Below are 18,925 nucleotides of genomic sequence, written 5' to 3' on the forward strand. Positions count from 1 at the left end.
GGCCAGAAATAAATGGCATTTGAGAAGAGAACTAGAATACAGAGATGTTAAAAGAGAAAGATAAGAGGCTGGCAGGAGCCAGACTATGTAGGCCTTAAAGGCCATATACAGATTCTAGCTTTCACCCTGCATCTCAGTAAAGAATATACTGGCTCAATATACTGGAGGAATGTAAGAAAAGCCATGGCAAGTACCAGTTAGGCTACTCAGGTGGCCCAAGTGAAAGATCACAGTAATATGAACGAAGGAGAAAACAGTGAAGACAAAGTTTACTATATGATCTGATAAATTTTCAAGATCTAAAAATGACATGTCCTAATGGTAGACTAGATATTGGTCAGGAAAATAGAATGTTAAAGACTTGCAAATGCCATTTACCAAGGAAGAAAACTCAGGAAGAATGGGCTTTTTAAAAGAGAACTTTTGTCTTAATTTTAAGCTAAGTATTATGATATACCTTTTTGTTTCCAACTAACCATAAAATATTCCATTCTTCTCATTAAGAACTGGACTTTATGCATTTTTTATTTGAAATAGAATTGACAATGTCATCTTAGCTTTAGGTGTACAACTGTAATTCAACAGTTCTATACATTATGCTATGCTTAACCACAGTAAGTGTAGTCACCATCTGTCACCATACAACATTATTACATATTATTGGCTATATTCCCTATGCTGTACTTTTCATCCCCATGACTTACTTATTTTATAACCCCAAGTTTATACCTCTTAGTCTCCTTCACTTATTTTGCCCATCCTCCCAACCCTCTCCCCTCTGGCAACCACCAATCCATTCTTTGTATTTATGTCTCTGTTTTTGCTTGTTTCTTTTGCTTTTTTAGATTCTGCTTATAAATGAAATGATATGGTATTTGTCTTTCTCTGATTTCTTTCACTTAGCATAGTACTCTCTAGGTCCATCCATGTTGTCACAAATGGCAAGATCTCATTTTTCTTTATGGCTAAGTAATATTCCATCTCACACACACACACACACACACACACACACACACACACACACACATCTTCTTTATCTATTAATCTATCTATGGGCATTTATGCTGCTTCTATACCTGGCTATTGTAAAAAATGCTACAATAAATATAGGGGTGCATATATCTTTTTGAAATAATATTCCTGTTATCTTTGGGTAAATCAAGAAGAAAAAATCTGGAAAATTTTTGGAAGAAAAATCAGGGAAGGGGATGTTTTTTGTATATATTTAAAAAAATTTTTTTAATGTTTTATTTATTTTTGAGACACAGAGCATGAGCAGGGGAGGGGCAGAGAGAGAAGCAGACAGAATCCGAAGCAGGCTCCAGGCTGTCAGCACAGAGCCTGAGGCGGGGCTTGAACTCACAGTTTGTGAGATCATGACCTGAGCCAAAGTCGGACGCTTAACCAGCTGAGCCACCCAGGCGCCCCATGTTTTTTCTATATTTTTGTTTGATTTTATGAAAGGGGTATGAGAAAAAACGTTTGGTTTTGGACATAAAGTTTACAGTATTTCAGAACATCTAAGTGGGATGAAGATATCAAGAAGAGAGTTAAGTCTGAAGCTCAGATGATAGTTGTGGGCAGGTGATAAAATTTTTGAATCTTTATAGCTAATAACTGAAGATAGAAGCTCATGAAATAGTGTAGAAAGAATATAAAGTGAAATGAGAAGATGACCTGCAATTGAACTTCAAGTAGAATGAGTCATAAAAAAAAAGTTCATGGTTTTGGCAATATGGAGGTCACTGCTGAACTTCACCTCAACTGTTTCAGTTTAGTAATGGGACTGGAAGCCAGACTGGATTAAGAAGTGATTGGGAGCTGACAGCCCTTTTGAGAAATCTGGCTGTGAAGGGAGTAAAGGATTGGTAATGATAGGACAACTGTTAGAAGAAAGTGTGGGAGATGACTGAGGGATTGATTACCTCACCCAGACCACAAGAGAGAGATTTGAGCATATTCAAAACCAGATGGGAGGTATCTACCTAAAAGGAAAAAGGCTGAATATCCACAAGAAAAGAAAGGGATAATTAGCAGCTTAAGGCTTTTGAAGTGGAAAGGAGTTAAGATGCCAGCACAGGTACAAATACTAACCTTAGATAGGAAAAATAACTCTTCCAGTGCAAAACAAGAAAGGAGGAAAAAAAAAAAGAATACATGCAGATGCAGATTTGTGTTTCATATTAAGAAAATAAGTTACATGTCTTTCTACTTAAAAGTGGGTCTACATCACTCATCACACAATTTACAAAAACCAATGGTATTCTTATTTCTTTTTATTATTGAAAAAGACTATATTCAGTTTTTAAAAGTATTATGATACAGGATCATTACTGAGTATAACAAAAGCCAACTTAAAATTTTTAAAAACCTGGGACTGAAAAACATGAGAGATAATGATTTAAAACATCTGTTTAGAATTTGTAAACATACACATTTATGAAATATATAAACAAATGCATGTGTATGTGTACAATGGCATTCAAATGAAGTTGAAAATAAACACTTTTACTGTGAGAACTTGAGACTATTACCTATGAATGGAATAAAATGTCCTTCCCTCAACATTGTTAAGAAAACACCTTATAAATACTGAATAGTTTGTCATTTTCAGTGTACAATAAAATGTTCACCCAACATTTGTTGGTATTTTTTTTCTGAAATACATCTTTAAAACTAAAAATATACAAATACTTTTAATACACTGAAGATCATTGGCATGTTAACTTCTATTGCCAGGTTCATTCATTCTTACATCAATTCAAGAATAAAATTTCTTCTGTCATCTTTAAGTGAACTGTGCTCTTAAAGAATCTGTGAGTTGATTTTTATATCATTTATAACTACTTATTTCAGTCAAGATTTTCTTAATATTAGAGAATTAAAATATGCTTTGTACACTGAATTGTGTAAGGTTTTTCTTCTCTTTTGGACTGTGTTCTAAATAGGCAGGGGCTATGGTAATTTTATCACTGTAACTCTAGTACCTAGCATCATGTCTGATAGAGAGCAGATAAGTCATTAAATATTTGCCAATTTTAAGACTACATGTCTTACATCACACCCAATTCTGTATTTATGACCCTAACAAACCAGCCTTAATATTCTTTTTCCTAAGTAAGCATATAAAACGTTTATCTGTTTCATATGTTAGAGTTACATTTAAGATTTTTATTTTAAAATCATGTTCTACTAATAAAAGTTTTCATAAAGATAGGAAGAGAGAGCAAATGATTTTTTCAGATTCTTTCTGATCCCTGATTTTCCATATTGTAAGTAAATGGCTCAAGATCTTTGGTCCCAAATATACATTATCTATAATAAGGCAGTCAGTCACGACATAAACTACAAAAATAGTTTAAAGAGTTCATCTAAACCAGTAGTTTCCAATGTTGTTAGAAGACTTTGACAGTTCTTCAGGAGCTGCTTGTAAGGTAGATATGATAAGGTTAAACTAGTAATGGTTCCCACATCCCTCTTCTTGATTCAATCGGCAAAACATATTTGATAACATTGGAATTGGACATAAGATTTCACTTAAAAAAAGGGTTTAGGGGGAAAAAGGCTTAACAAATAGTGAAAAAAGGTTTATCATTACCTAAAACAATATTAATCTGGTCACAGCTGACATTTTTAATTATGTTTTTGTTTTGTCTAAAATACTTTAGGGATTAATATCTTTGGGAGATGTCATATTAGCAAAAATAAGAAAAAAAAATTCCATTTAGTCAACCAACTTGAAACACAGTTCTTTCTTCCAACACAGGACTATCTAATGCTCTAAGAATGTTCCTTTTTGTACAGTGATTAAGAGAATTTACATACCATGGCAAAGAAGCTATTTTTATTAGAAAATTGCTTTTAAATTATGCTTAGATTTTCATGTTCCATGTAAGCATTTAAAATACAAAACCTCGGGGCGCCTGGGTGGCGCAGTCGGTTAAGCGTCCGACTTCAGCCAGGTCACGATCTCGCGGTCCCTGAGTTCGAGCCCCGCGTCAGGCTCTGGGCTGATGGCTCAGAGCCTGGAGCCTGTTTCCGATTCTGTGTCTCCCTCTCTCTCTGCCCCTCCCCCGTTCATGCTCTGTCTCTCTCTGTCCCAAAAATAAATGTTGAAAAAAAAAAAATAAAATAAAATACGAAACCTCTTTCAAAATACATTGGACCTTTCAACAATAGCCAAATTATGGAAAGAACCTAAATGTCCATCAACTGATGAATGGATAAAGAAGTTGTGGTTTATATATACAATGGAATACTACTTGGCAATGAGAAAGAATGAAATGTGGCCTTTTGTAGCAACATGGATGGAACTGGAGAGTGTGATGCTAAGTGAAATAAGTCATACAGATAAAGACAGATACCATATGTTTTCACTCTTATGTGGATCCTGAGAAACTTAACAGAAGACTATGGAGGAGGGGAAGGGGAAAAAAAAAGTTACAGAGAGGGAAGGAGGCAAACCATAAGAGAAAACTGAGAATAAACTGAGGGTTGATGGGGGTGGGAGGGAGGAGAAAGTGGGTGATGGGAATTGAGGAGGGCACCTGTTGGGATGAGCACTAGGTGTTGTATGGAAACCAATTTGACAATAAATTCCATATTAAAAAATTAAATAAGATGTATATACAAAAATAAATAAATAAAATAAAATACAATGGACTTTAAAAACTTGTATCAAAAATAGCTAGAGAAAAAACTGGAAACACCCAAAGGTCCATCATCTGTTTTATATCTACATAATGAACTACTACTCAGCAATGAAATGGAATGAACTATTGATACACACAGCAACATGGATGAATCAAAAACTACATACTGAATGGTCCTACAGGTATAAAACTAGAATATACAAGGTGGTCTATACTGACACAAGCAGGTTAGTAGCTGCCTAGAGAGCAAAATGGGGTAGGGAGGAAGAAATTACAAAGGGGCATGAGGAAACTTCTAAGAATGATGGTTATATTCACTGTTTTGAGTGTAGCTGGTGATGGTTTCACAGGTACATATGCCAAAACATCAAATTAAATACTTTAAATATATACAAGCTTACTATAAGACAATTCTACCAAAATAAAGCCTCAAAAAAAAGACATGTTAATTTTCAGTGTAAAAGAATGTGTAAAAATCCGCCTGATAAATTTTTAAAGATTTCAGAATGTGAAACTACCATAGAATTTTTTAAGGTAGAAAATGTATAAGTTTAACTTATTACCTTTCAACTTTTGGAGACTGGGAATTTTCTATTCCTTTAAAACAAACTTTTTTGACATGATCTCCTGAACTGTGACCAGTAATAGATTTTTTTTCTTCTACTAAGAAATCCCGGAATGACTTAGATGAAACTGAATGTAGAGAAGATGCCCTGCAAAAGACAAAAGATCATGTTAAGACATCCATTTTTTAAAAGGTCAGTGCTAGAAATGACAATGGGAGAATGCGGAAAATGTACACCAAAAATTTTACAATATTATGTAATTAGTTTTTAAAGCGATGCTGGGTTCTTGCTGTCAGTTGTGAACTAATCAAAATGATGTGATTAAAAAAAAAAAACAATGGAGACCAACACTGAAGATAACCCAGATGTTGAAATTAACAATGATATTAAAAACAAGTATTATAACTATGCCTAAGGCAACAATAAAAAAATGTGCAGAATAAATTAAAGAATAAGCCCAGAGAAAAATAAAGAATAAGCCCAGAGAAAAACTATGAAAAAGAATAAAACAGAAATTTAAGAACTTTTAATTCAATATTTAAAAAACAAAATTCACCGATGAAGGTAACAGCCGATTAGAAAAGAGTCAGTAAAACTGAAGATAAAGCAATATAAAATTTTGAATCTAAACAGAGGGAAGACTGAAAAAATTTCCACCATGGTGACTTAGATAATATCAAAAGGTCTACCATAAATATAACTGGGAGTCCCAGAAGGAGAGGTGAGAAATATGGCTGACAAAAATATTCAAAGAAACAATGCCCAAGCATTCCCCAAATCTGGTAGAAGATACAAATTTAAAGATTGAAGAATTTTAGCAAACCCCAAAGATCAAACTAAAGAAAACCATACTTAGGCACATGAGCAAACTGCTGAAAACCAAAGATCAAAAGAAAATCTTGAAAGCATCCACAGAAATACAACACAATATGAAAACACTTAGATTATTAGAAACAAGGATAGCCAAAAGACAGTAGAACAACATCTTTAATATGAGGAAAGTGAGGAAGAAAACTATCCATCCAGTTCTCTATATGAGTGAACCTGGACAAGGATCCTTTCCCAAGTCAGGCTCTGAAATGATTACAGTCCTCGTTGAACTCTGATTGCAGCAATGTGAGACTTGAGCCAGGGGCACCCATAAGCAATAACTCTGTGAAGCCATATCCAGAGGATATGAGACAATAGGACCCAAAGGAACTATGAGACAATAAACACTGGTTGTTTTAAGTCATTATTTAGGGATAATTTGTTACAAAGCAATAGATAATACAAGATACTACTGGAATTAAAAAGATAATAAAGATTATAATAACTTTGTGCAAATAAATTTGACAACTTACATAAAATGGACAAATATCTTGAAAACACAATTTATCAAAGATAACAAAAATAGAAATAAAAAAATATATAGACCTAGCTCTATTTAAAAAATTCAATAATCCCGCAGTTTTTTTATCGTAGAAATTGACAAATTGATTTTAAAATTTATGAGAATACAAAAAAATTAGATTTTTCAAAGTATTCTTAAAGAAATACAAAGCTGGAAGAAGATAAAACAAGTCACAGGAATGAAGACAGAGTGGTACTGACATAAGGATTAACAGATCAATGGAAAAGAACAGAGAGCTTACATATAGAACCTCATATATACAGTCCTTCTACTTTCAATAATTAAATTACCAAAGCAATTCAGTGGTGAAAGTAATTATCTATAATAAACAAATGGTTTATAAAAGAAACCTTTACCTTTATCTCACACCATATCCCCAAATTAATTCAAGATGGATCATATATCTAATGTAAAAGCTAAGTATCCTAGAAGAAAACAGACGACTATAACTTGGTGGTAGGCAAAGGTTTCTTAGGACTTATATAGGAATAAACATCAAATACAGAAATGATCAATTACACTTAATGAAAATTAAAACTTCTCATCAGAAGATATTAAGAAAACAGAAAACATTTGCAAAACACGTATGTGACAAATGACTTGTATCCAGACCATAAAAAGAACTCCTGGAACTCAAAATTTAAAAACACAAATAATAAAAGTCAAGGGAATTTCAAAAAGCAAAAAGGATTTGAATGTACACTTCACAAAGAAAGTATGCTAATGATGAATAAACATATAAAAAGTACTCAGTATTCACCAGGGAAACACAAAACCTCAATGACAGGCTGCTACACACCTACCAGAATGGGTCAAATTAGTTGACAATACCAGTGCTGGCAAGAATATGAAATAACCAATACTCTCATACATTGTTGCTGGAAGGATAAAATGGTACCACAGTGCTGTGGGGAAAGGACTGGAAATTTTGTAATAAGTAAACATGTATCTTCTGTATAATCCAGCAATTCTCCCTGGTATTTATACAAAAGAAATTAAAATATATGTCTATTAAAAGGCCTACACAAGAATGTTCAAACAGCAGCTTTATTCACAATAGCCAAAAACTGGAAATAGTCCAGGTGTCCATCAACAGGAATAAATACAAACTGTGGTATATTCATACCTTGGAATACTACCGAGTAATAAAAGGGAATAAACTATTGGTTCACACAACCCAGATAAATCTGAAAAACATGCTGAATGAAAGAAAAAATATGCTGAATGAAAACAGAAAAAAGTATATTATGTTTTGTTCTCACATAAACTTCTAGAATGGGCAAAACTAATCTGTGGTCAAAAAAGAAAAATCACCACAGTGGTTGACATTGATATGGAGAAGGGACCAGGATGAAAAAGAACTTTTTGAAGAAAACTTTCAGCGATAATGGTAATGCCCAGCAGTTTATTAAATAAAGATAATAAACAATGACCAAGTGAGGTTTCTTTCTCCTGGAATGCAAGGGTGATCTAACACTCACAGGATAAAAGAGAAAAATCCTATAGAAAAGTCCTATGATCTGAAATATGACATATATTTAGGGATAAAATTAACAAAACACAGATAGGCATGATCTATACACTGAAGACTATAAAAAAATTGCTAAGAGAAACTAAGGAAGATCTAAAAGATATTATATGGTTCATGATTGGGAGACTCAATATCGTAAATTGTCAATCCAATTCATCTACAAACCCAATACCTAAAAAATTCTAGTAGGCATTTTTGATAAACTAATCTAAGATTTATACAAACATGGAAAAATTTAAATTAGAAAAAATAATTTTGTATAAAAAGAACAAAGCCAAAGAAATTATACTATCTGATTTCAATATTTACAAAAGCTATCATTATCAAGTCAGTATGAAACGGGCTTAAGGATATATACATGTAGATCAAATGGAACTCAATAGGAGTCCAGAATTAGACGGACACATATATGGTCAACTGATTTCCAGCAAAAGTGCCAAGTAATAAAATGAGGAGAGGACAATCTTTTCAACAAATTGTGCTGGAACAACTAGATACCTGGTAAGGAAAAAAAAAAGGGGGGGGGGGACAAAAACCTTGGGCTCTATCTTACCTTATATATAAAAATAAATTTGAATCATAAACCCAATCGTAAAAGCTAAACTTATAAAACATCTAGATCAAAACAAAAACAAAATTTTTGTAACCTTAGTCAAAGACACAAAAAGCCCTAACATTAAATAACAACAAAAAACTGATGCAATACATTTTATCAAAATGCAGAACTTTTCCTCAAAAGATAATGTTAAGAAAATGAAAAGCTAAACTACAGAGTGGAAGAAAATATTCACAAAACATCTATATCTAACAAAGGTCTTACTTCCAGAATATAAAACTCTAACAGTACTATATTAAGAAAATAAACTGCCCAATTTATAAGGCAAAAATCTGAAAATGCATCCCAAAGATATGAAAATGGCCAATAAGCCCCTGAGAAATGTAAAATAAACCACACCTACCAGAATAGCCAAAATTAAAAAGATTAAGTGTACCAAGTGTTGGATAGGGTATGGAACAACAGGAATTCTCACATACTACTGGCAGAAATGTAAAATATGACCATTCTGGAACACCTGGTGATTTTCTGATAAAGTCTAACATTCACTTAATATATGACCCAGCAATTTCAACCCTAAGTAAATAAAAATACAGATCTGTTAAGACTTGGATATAACTTTTTTTTTTTTCATAAAACAAACTGGAAACCCAGTATTTCTCAACAAGAAAGGAAGAAATTACAGATACATGCAACAACATGGATGAATCTCCAAAACTTTAAGTTGAATGAAGGAAACAGAATATACTGGACTTCTACCATTTATATAAAGTTCGAGAGCAGGCGAAAACTAAGCTATAGTGACAGAAATTTCATCAGTGGTGGCATGGGAGGAGGGTAGAGAGTGACTAAGAAAAGGTATTTGGATGATGGACATATTTTTAAAATTTTCATTGGGGTGGTGAATATACAGATGTAAATACATTTGCCAAAACTTCTATATACAAAGTTAGTTCGTTTACTGTATTTAAATTATACCTTGATAACGTTATTAAAAAAAGAACAGAATAGAAAAGGAAATCTGCACTCCTTCCCAAAAGACTAAAATAAAGTTAAAAAATTCCAAGTTTTGGTAAAGAGGTGGAGAAAGAACAACTCATAGACCACTGATGAGAATGTTTTGTGATATTCACTAAAAATGAATACATGCATATCCTATGACCCAGTTATTCCTAGTTATATACCCAATAGAAATGCAACTGTATGTATACCAAAGACATGAACTAGAATATCTATAGCAGAACCAATCCTAATAGTAAAAAAAGGAGGATACTCAAATGCTAACAAAAATTGAATGAATATTTACACAATGGATATTAGTACTCATCAAAATATGAATGAGTTTAATAAATATAACATTGAACAAAGGAACACAATTCTATTTACATATATTAAAAGAAAATCTATGGAAAGAAAAGTCAGAGGAGAGTGGATGATAAAAAAGATAGTGGGGGTTGGTGGCTGGGGAGGGGGCATGGCAGGGTGGCAGGAGGGGACTAGATACTGGTAATGTTACTTCTTGATTTGAATTCTGAGTGTGCAAGATGTGTTCAGTTTGTGAAAATTCAACCTATACAGTTGTGATAACTGCACTTTTAAGTGTATATAATGTTTTAATAAAAAGTTACTTAAAATGTAAACCTAATTTTACATGGATAAAATAGAAATAAAAATTAAGTTGACCCTAAATACACAAAATTAATCACATTCACTATAGTATAATACTTTGATAACTAAAAGTAGAATGTATTTTAGAATAATATTCACCAAAAACAGGCAAAAATTTAATCATCTATACAGACCAACTGAGCTTTCAAAGATCTCATACTCAGATTTTTATGATATCAGAATCTCTTAATAATCAATGCTTTATTTTACTATCAGTACAAAAGCAATTTGCAGGATAACAGTCAGGATTAGGCACACAGCCTCTGTTGCTAGACTTCCTGGGTTCAAATTTTGGCTCTGACCTTCATAAGTTAACCTTTGTGCTCCAGTTTCCTCATCAATAATATGAGGATAATGTTTGAGAATCAAATGTTAATTTATGGAAAAATACTTAAAATAGTACCTGTTACAGAGAAATGCTATGTAAGTCTTACTATCCATAATTTTCATAGCATTTAACAAAACTGTGATTTAAGAGAAAAAGAAGACAATGAGAACAAGGAAGTTCTGACATGAAGAAATATAATCAGTTATAATAGGCTTAGTATTTTTCTAAAGTCTGAGAAAAATTAAAAAGATAACCCTTACTTATTATTTTGTACACTAGATCTACACCATATTCTTGGCATCATTTTCAGAATCCCTAACATTAGATAGTCAAAATTCTCAGCAATAATAATGTAAACAACTTCCAGGCCTAAGTTATTTTTTTTTTTCTATTTTCTTTACTCAGAAAACAAAGTGGCCATGTCAATAAGTGAATACAAATGCTAACTGGATCTCATACTTGGAAGAAACCTTAAAATCCATACCTAGATTAAGTTCATAAACTATCTGAGGTAGTCCATAAAAAAGTGAGGACTTCTAAAATCCTGTATCTTGTCTGAATAACTCATTTGTACCTGAATCTGACCTAATTACCAAATTATATTTGTAAAACACTTTAACGTGCATCCTGTCATTTAATTCTTACAGTAACAATCCTGAAAGATAAGCATTTTTATCATCTCCTATGTTTAAAAGAAGAGTATAACCAAAGTGCAGGGATCACGAGAGATAAGGCAGAACCAGTTCTTAATGATGGAACCCATCCTTGCCATCTAGTCTACTGTTGCCTTCTGTAAGAAATCAAGACAATACTTCCTATAAAGTGCCAAAGATAACACAGATACTGATGATCCACACTTTGTTTTGCTATCGTATGAGATAAGCATCAATTCATAACAAAACTAAAAATTTTCACCAAATTTCTATTTGCTCAATAAAGATTAGATCAATACAAAATGTCTCACATAAGATTTTTCTAAGAAAAAAGTTCACCAAAATTTAATACATATTATAACCATATTACAAATTAAGTTATAACTTATTAAAATATTAATGGCTAAAATTTACATATTCGATTAGACATTGTTGAATATACTAAATGTTTCATGCTTTGACTCAGTTTCAGCTTCATAATACTCCTGTGAAATAGGTACTATTTTTAACTCTATTTATAGACAAGGAAAGTAAGACCAAGAAAGATTAAAAAACTGATCTAAGTTTACATTATTCCCAAGTAACGGATACATGATTTAAACTCAAGCAAGACTCACTCCAGAACCTAAGCTTAATCACTATACTGCTGTGCCCATATTTAAAAGTTCTTTAAGTAAAACCTTAAATCACATCAGAGAAATTTTCCTTAGAGATTTGTACTAGAAACATGATCTACTAAGGTATTCATACTAAAAATATTTCTTCAAAAGGAACTTACCTATAACTTGATGAAAAATTTTCCCCAAACACGTACATACACAAAACATAATAAAAAGTTAAACATATATACAAAAGAAATCACTCCCCATTTCTTTAACAACTCTTTCCTCCTCCCCAAAGCACACATACCTAACAGTTTCCATTGACAAGGTAACTATGGTGTAAAGTACAGTGTAACATTAGCAATTTGCGAACACTGCTGGCAAAAGTTCTTGCTGGAGAATCTATTGAATGTCCCCTGTAAGTAATTCATGTTTCTAAATACAGAAATTTCATAATGATCTGAAAAGCACAAGTTGTCAGATTTATCCTAGCAATAATTTAGGAACTCCTAGATATAAATGATATATATACTTCTTAAAAACTCTCAATTTTTTTTTTTTTTTAGAGCTACTGATAATATCTCCTTTGGAACAAATGTAAGTAACAGCGCTTACAAAATATCTTAAACTCACATGTTCATTAATCATGCTTACTGGTTACCTATAAAAATGACTTACCCAGATTTCTTTAAATGAGTTCTACTATTCTTTCCACTGATGATGCCATAATTTGGAACAGTGTCTGATTTCCCATGATTTTGCTTTCCTAACCCAGGCTCTGGCTACTTGCCATCTTAGCAGCCACAGTAACTTTATGAAGAAGCATTTGTAGACACTTACAGCCACACTAAAACTTAATCAAGATTTTCTCAGCTACAGTAGCCCTGAAATTTTTGCCTTAAGAAATAAAATTTTCAGCTCTAAAGAGTTACACATTGAAATTAGTTTATAATTTATGGGTTACCTGTATATGGAATTTGGAAGAATTTATATTTATATATCAAGCCAGGCCACAAAGCTTGCGCATTCTTCCACTCAAGATGGTGAGAAATGTATTATTTCTCCAAGTAAAACAGTTGATAATGAAAACTGGCCAACTCTCAAATACACTTGGTGTTTGCACACTAGATTTAAATTCAGCCAATCAGAACTTATTCTAATGCAAGAAAACAGATGTCTTTAATACATATTGCCACACCTAACTGTAGACAGCAGGAGCACAACTATGTACTATGAGTTATATAAACTAGGTGAACGAATCTGCCAACAAACTAGTGAAAATCCTTCCCATAATCAGAAGCAGACTCACAGGGCTAATTTGTGATGTGCTAAGAAGTTGCACCTTAACCTCAAGATAAAAACATAGCATAAAAAATCTTGTAAGGAAAAAAAATCTTGTTAGAGGATTCTTCAGGATGAGGAAGATGCACTTTTAAGAAATATCTTTAAAAACTTAAATCACTACAATACTGAATATACTTTATAAATACAATCTATAAATCAGATTAAAATGCTAATTTAAGCTTTTCTAATTTATTCATAGCACAGTAAAATTTAAATCTGACCAAGTTTCATTAGATGAACACTTACATGGGATACTCTCAGGAAAACAAATTTATTTCATTTTTAGTTTCTTCAAACATATACTACCATAGATTTGCACCCTATGTGTAAAAAGTATTCAACAATCAAATAATGATTATTTCCATTTATACTAAATATGGATCAAAATTCATGAATACCAACCATTTTATAAATAGGTTCTTAAAATCTCTAACAAATATTTTATTAGTTCCATTAACTTATAAAATTTCCATAACAAAACAAAGCATATGTATATATTTTATATGCTTATTTGATTTTTAGATACATATTGACAAATTAATACCTATATTTTGCTAAGTTCCATCAGCCCACTGTACAATGAGTACAAATAAAAGTACATATATTCAGAAGAATTTAGCAGAAAGAAACTTTAAAAGATCCTTCAGATGCCAAAAATATAGTCTCAAGAAGCCAAAAATGCACAAAAAGTGCATAAATAATTTTATAATTCACTTTGATAATAATTCAGAATAAAATTATAACTAAACTTACTTGGTATCCTAAGATACATATAACTATTGATTAGTTTGTACTTTTTAATTTTATTAAAGTATGGTTGACATACATTATATTAGTTTCAGGTGATTCAACATTTATATACACTGAAATGATCACCCACCATAATCTAGCTACCATCTGGCAGGAACATTGTTACACATTATTAACTGTATTTCCTACTCTGCATTGTATCTATGTGTCTTATTTATTTTATGACTGGAAGTGTGTTACTTTGACTTTTTAATCCCCTTCCCCTTCTCCCATCTGGCAACCACCAGACTGTTCTTTGTATGAATGAGTCTTTCTGTTTTGTTCATTTGTTTTTTAGATTTTATATATAAGGAAAATCATAGAGTATTTGTTTTTCTCCTCCTTATCTCACCTAGCATAATATCTTCTAGGTCCATCCATTTTGTTGCAAATGCCAAGATTTCATTGTTTTTTATGGCTCATATACCACTGTGTGTGTATATATACACACACATACATAACACATCTTTATCCATTTATCCATCAATGGTACTTACTTGTATCATATCATGGCTATTATAAATATTGCTGCAAAGAACACAGGATTCTATATTTATCTTTTCCAATGAGCGTTTTCATCTTCTTCAGATAAGTACCCAGAAGGAGAACTGCAGGATCATACAGAAGCTCTATTTTTAATTTTGTGGGAAACCTTCATACGGTTTTCGATAGCTGCTGTACCATTTTGCATTCCACCAATAGTGCATGAGAGTTCCATTTTCAACATATCCTCACCAACACTTATTATTGTCTTTTTGACAATCATCATTCTGACAGAAGTGTGGTATCTCAATGTGGTTTTGCATTTTTCAGATGATTAGTGATGCTGAACATCTTTTCACGTTTCTATTAGTTACCTCTTTGTATGTCTTCTTTGGAAAAATGCCTATTCAGGTCCTCAGCCCATTTTTTACTTGAGTTGGGTTTTTTTTTTTTTTTTTTTTTTGATAGAGTTGTAGGAATTCTTTATGTATTTTTGATATTAATCCCTGATCAGTCATATCATTTGCAATTATCTTCTCCAAATTAGTAAGCTGCCTTTTCATTTTGTTGTTCACACTGATGTCTAAGAGCTTACCACCTCCATTTCCTTCTAGTAGTTTTATGGTTTCTGTCCTTAAGTCTTTAATGCATTCTGAGTTTATTTTTGGATATGGTATAAGGAAATGGCCCAGTTTTCCCAACACCATTTGTTGAAGAGATGTGTTCTTTTCCCATTATATGTTCTTGCTTCCTTTGTCAAAGATTAATTGACCATATAAGCATGAGTTTATTTATAGACTCTGTATTCCACACCATTGATCTATGTGTCTGTTTTTGTGCCAGTACCATAGCTGTTTTGATTATTACAGCTTTGTTCTTTCTCAAGATTACTTGGGCTGTTCAGGTTATTTTGTGATTTCATACAAATTTTAGGATTATTTCTTCTAGTCCTATGAAAAAGGCCCTTGTTATTTTGATAGGGACAGCACTGAATCTATAGATTGCTCTTGGTAGTATGGATCATTTTCTGGGTTATTTAAAATGATGTGTGTGTTATCTGTTGTATTATGGGACAAAGTGAGCTTACGGTCCTCCTAATCTGCCATCTTCCCTGGGATCCTCCCCTACTTTTTGTTTTTAAATAATAAAAGTGAATAATGGCATAGCTAAAACTATATTACTAAGCCCAAAGCTTCCTCATGTGCTTAGTTAATTCTCTCAAGTTACAGATATTTAGTATCTTGAGAGCTGATCCAAGAACTTTCTTTTTATCTTTTCTATACTTTTCTTAATATTTATTTTTTGAGAGAGAAAGAGAGAGAACAAGTTGGGTAGGGACAGAGAGAGGGAGACACAGAATCCAAAGCAGGCTCCAGGATCTGAGCTGTCAGCACAGGCCTGACATGGGGCTCCAACTGACAAGCCATGAGATCATGACCTGAGCTAAGTTGGACGCTTAAGTGAATGAGCCACCCAGCTGCCCCTCCATACTTTTCTTTAGGGAAAACACAACTCAATGTTCTAACAGCTATCCCACAAACCCTACAGAGGGTGACCAAATCAGTCTACCATAGTCTCATATATAGAAGGTGTGCACAAATACTGATGAATTTAAACATTCTACTAAACCCATTCTCTCAAGTTTTACTCTCTTTTATTCTTTACCTGGGTTTTCCCACATCTTCCTTTACTTTCTTTTCTGTGATCATGCTTCAGATCTGTAGTAAGTGGTTCTGACAGGCTACAAAGAAAAGGGAGGATGGAAGGGGGGCAGGAAGTACAACCTATTTTATACACCTCAAAACTGCTATCTGACCTCTTTGGAGATTACTCCTATTAATCTCCAAATTACAGGTAAACTGTAATGGAGAAAATCTCTATAATAGCAAGTAAATACTCCTGCTTACAGAAGTGACAATGAGGGGTGCCTGGATGGCTCAGTTGGTTCAGCGTCTCACTGTTTTTTTTTTTAATTTTTTTTTTTAACGTTTATTTATTTTTGAGACAGAGAGAGACAGAGCATGAACGGAGGAGGGTCAGAGAGAGAGAGGGAGACACAGAATCTGAAACAGGCTCCAGGCTCTGAGCTGTCAGCACAGAGCCCGACGCGGGGCTTGAACTCACGAACCGCGAGATCATGACCTGAGCCGAAGTCGGACGCTTAACCGACTGAGCCACCCAGTCACCCCAAGCGTCTGACTCTTGATTTCGGCTCAGGTCGCAATCTCAGTTTGTGAGATCGAGCCCCACATCAGGCTCTGCACTGACAGCGTGGAGCCTCCTCAGGATTCTTTCTCTCTATTCTCTTTCAAAATAAATAAACACTTAAAAAATAAACAAGTGATAACGAAAACCAAGATTATTAACACTGCAAAGATATTCATGATGTACACAGAAGGACAAAGAAATTAAGGTGGTAAAAAATTGTTCATCCAATTTTTCTATGCTATATATTGTTTCTTACAACAAATGAAAAAAATGTAAGGCTCCTTCCTTAAATTACTTTAGTAATACATGCTAATTAGAATACCAAGAAGAAACTGTTATCTATACAAAACATTTTGAAATCTATAATAGAAAGAATGACGAACAAATGAACAAACCATGGTGCATATGTCAAAACAAAAAAATTATTTCCCAAGATCTAATTTTTAACTTAAAGAGAGGATTGAAATACTTGAAAAGTTAGGAGGGAAACCCAGAAGCCAAGAACTACCTTAAAAGGTAACACACAGATCTCTGCCTATTTTAATAAAACTTAAAGCATACCATGCATTCACTGGTTTCGGAGTTTTTGAAGGAGCAGTTAAAGCTGTTTCCATGCTACTTGTTCCTGAATTATTTTCTTTGGTAGTCATTGCAATCATTTTTCGTTGCTTCTGAGAAAGTTTAACTCCATGAGAAATCATTTTGCTAGAAATTAAATGAATTAGCATTAATTTCTGCTTAATGGAGGTTACAGGTAATTATACTGCTTTCTGTTTATTTGATGTGATTTTACTATTACTGGATCAAAATGGCCATAAGATTCAAGAGTGACAATATCAGTTTATACTATCGACGATCAAATAACAGTTACTAAATGAGCCTTCCTACTAATACATTTACATCACACTTGCACCAGAAATAGTCCACAATGATACTTTAGAGGCAAATTTCTGACAACACCATATTCTACATGAGTTGGACTACCAACCAACTCAATCTTTGGCATGTACTTAAGAAATGTTACGAAGGCTATAAGCCTAAATAAAAAAGTGTTTATAACTTAGTTTGACATCAAAAGCAGAAAAACAAACAAAAAAAGTCCAGTAGGTCTTTCTAATTGAGTTTAACATCAAATGCAGAAAAAGAGTATAGTAGGTCTTTCTAATTCTTTAGGACATAACTATAAAACAACATGGTCTTTCCTTTTTTATGAGTTTTTAACCAACCCCAAATTTGTCTTTGGTGTAGCTCCACATTTTTGTCTATTTTCTTCAATTTGCATGATGGTTCGGAGATCCATGACAGGAGGGCTGACAGGACTAAAATACATATAAAATTTACTTTACAATACAGTTATTTATCCATAAAGTCCAATACCCAAACTTCACTGAAACTATAAATTATATGTAAGATTGATAATGAAAGGATAATTTAGGTTTATTTTGTCAGCTGTGGCCAACTTCAAAAAGGATACTTTGAATGAAAGCTACTTTTATATATATATAAATAACTAAAATGCATCCAAAGTAATAACATAAAACTGAAACTCTTAAAGAAAAAAACAAAACCAAAAAAAAAAAAAAAAAGCCAAACAATAGAATAATTCTTATCTAACTTAGGCATAAGAAACTGAAGTTCTGTTTAAATTCTTAACCTTTAAGATGAATAGAACTTGAAAATTATATTCTGTTTTTAACAAAATTCTTACTACTGTCTAATGATACCAACCACAAAAATTTTAAAGTAAAATTTGGGGATGCTCAATAATATTAGAAACCCACCAGAGGAAGTTGTACTATAATGAGAAAAACCAAATTCTACCATCCTTAGAAACAGCCGATCTATATTGCTGACTTTACATCAAGCCAATTATCTTAAAACACATTCAATAAAATAGTCTAGTGATTAGAAGATGCTTCTTGGGGTTCCCACAAATATGTTTACTTAAAAGGCAAAAAAATTAAGACTGATTTCTAAACTACTTTTAGACTATGAAACAACATAAACTGGCACATCATAATCTGGTCTTCCAACTTTGCAAAATACAGCATATTTCAAAATAATTATGTAAATATAATTGGTAAGTCAATTAACAGTTTTAGCCTATTATAAACCATAGTAGGTGTATAAATATGAAGCACAAGCTCAATAA

At 32.6% G+C, this 18,925-nt stretch overlaps 1 protein-coding gene and 1 long non-coding RNA gene across 5 annotated transcripts in view; one reads left to right on the forward strand and one right to left on the reverse strand.

Moving 5' to 3' along the window:
• LOC111560492 overlaps nt 1–18,925 on the forward strand; it is a 35,635-nt gene that overhangs the window by 16,071 nt on the left and 639 nt on the right. The window contains exon 2 of the long non-coding RNA XR_006597967.1: nt 12,516–12,546. This is a non-coding gene — a long non-coding RNA (uncharacterized LOC111560492). The remainder of the gene's footprint in view (nt 1–12,515; nt 12,547–18,925) is intronic.
• Nucleotides 1–18,925, reverse strand: part of IBTK (inhibitor of Bruton tyrosine kinase) — a 91,359-nt gene that overhangs the window by 7,833 nt on the left and 64,601 nt on the right. For all 4 annotated transcript variants that reach the window (XM_011282490.4, XM_011282487.4, XM_011282488.4 and 1 more), the window contains exons 24-26: nt 18,000–18,092; nt 17,335–17,478; nt 5,216–5,365 (exon numbers count right to left, since the gene is read on the reverse strand). In XM_011282490.4, the coding sequence (XP_011280792.3) occupies nt 5,216–5,365; nt 17,335–17,478; nt 18,000–18,092 (387 nt within the window). The remainder of the gene's footprint in view (nt 1–5,215; nt 5,366–17,334; nt 17,479–17,999; nt 18,093–18,925) is intronic.

The sequence above is a fragment of the Felis catus genome, chromosome B2, assembly GCF_018350175.1.
Source record: "Felis catus isolate Fca126 chromosome B2, F.catus_Fca126_mat1.0, whole genome shotgun sequence".
NCBI classification, from domain to species: Eukaryota; Metazoa; Chordata; class Mammalia; order Carnivora; family Felidae; genus Felis; species Felis catus.